The sequence below is a fragment of the Nicotiana attenuata genome, unplaced genomic scaffold (genome assembly GCF_001879085.1).
Source record: "Nicotiana attenuata strain UT unplaced genomic scaffold, NIATTr2, whole genome shotgun sequence".
NCBI lineage: Eukaryota > Viridiplantae > Streptophyta > Magnoliopsida > Solanales > Solanaceae > Nicotiana > Nicotiana attenuata.
The window spans coordinates 276150-277708 of NW_017671285.1; the positions used below are offsets into that span (position 1 = coordinate 276150).

Consider the following 1559-nt stretch of genomic DNA (forward strand, 5'->3'; position numbering starts at 1 on the left):
GAAGCAGCTTATGGCGGTGAATCTAAGAAATGGTAGAGATCTTGATCTAGAGCAAGAAATTGCTCGCGAAAGCCGACCAACTAAGATATTTGTGCCAGTACCAATTGAGGTATGCGATTCAACAGAGTTAACAGAGGTATCGGTACAACATGCACAAGAGGAAAGAAGCAAAGAAAAAGAGGTTGCAAAGGATACCGAGAAAGTGCAAGAGAAGGCATCAGAAAAAGTGCCGGAGCGGGATCTAACTCAAGTCATAAGAAGGAAGCGACCTCCAGCACCTTTCCCACAGAGGTTGGCTAAATATCAGAAGGATGAGTAGTACAAAAAATTCATGGAAATGTTGAAGCAGATTCAGGTAAACATTCCACTAATTGATGCCTTCAGGGAGATGCCCGGTTATAAAAAAATGATGAAGGACTTGATGTCTCACAAGTTCGACTTTCAAGACTTGGCAACTGTGACATTGACTCAGACCTGTATTGCTGTTGTGACAAGACCTATAGCTGAGAAACTATCCAACCTTGGAAGGTTCACAATTCCATGCACCATAGGTAGCTATGCATTCACCAAAACATTGTGTGATTTGGGGGCGAGTATAAATCTGATGCCATTGTCTATCTATAAAAAGTTAGGCATTGGAAGCGAAAATCCCACATCTATGTTACTACAGCTAGCTGACCGAACAGTGAAAAGACCATCAGGTATACTTGACGATGTACTTGTGCAAGTTGGAAAGTTACTGTTTCTGGCAGATTTTGTCATTCTAGACTGTCAGGTTGATGGGGAGATTCCCATAATTTTGGGAAGGCCGTTGCTGGCCATAGGAAAAGCTATGATTGATTGTGAAATTGGAGAGCTGAAGATGAGGCTAAATAATGAAGAAATAACATTTAATGTGCAAAAGTCTATGCGCGACCCTTGTGAGTTTGCAAATTGCTCTTTAATAGAAGCTGTGGATGTGATCATGGAGGAAGATGATGAGGCACTTAATGCAAAAGACCCTCTATCAGCCTACCTCATGAACTTAGAAAAGGTAAATGGTGAGGACTTGGCGGAGTGGGTGTTGGCTCTTGAAGGCCAAGGGTACTGAAAAAGAGAGCTCGAATTTGAGACTTTACACTTAGAAGAAAGAAAGATCCCTCCATCTAAGCCATCGATCGAAGAGCCACCACAGTTGGAACTGAAACCGCTACCATCTCACCTCAGGTAGGCTTTCTTGGGACCTAGCTCGACTTTTACCTGTTATTATCTCTTTGGGTTTGTTAGATGAGCAGGTAGAAAAGCTTTTGCAGGTGTAAATAGAGTGCAATATTGCAATTGGTTAGACCATCGCAGATATTAAGGGTATCAGTCCCGCCTTCTGTGTGCATAAGATTCCATTGGAAGATGGGCACAGACCTTTCAGAGAACATCAAAGAAGGCTGAAACCCAACATGAAAGAAGTCGTGTAGAAGGAAGTGATCAAGTGGTTAGATGCGGGAATTATTTTTCCCATCTCAAAAAGCAACTGGGTTAGCCCAGTTCAGTGTGTGCCAAAGAAAGGTGGAATGCTTGTGGTG

The 1559-nt window shown here is 42.7% G+C and overlaps 1 protein-coding gene across 1 annotated transcript; it reads left to right on the top strand.

The window, feature by feature from the left end:
* Positions 1-337: 337 nt before the first annotated feature.
* On the top strand, positions 338-1090 carry LOC109207284. Its single transcript, XM_019370172.1, has 2 exons — positions 338-355; positions 473-1090. The coding sequence occupies exons 1-2, from the start codon at positions 338-340 to the stop codon at positions 1088-1090; spliced, it is 636 nt and encodes a 211-aa protein (XP_019225717.1).
* Positions 1091-1559: the final 469 nt, after the last annotated feature.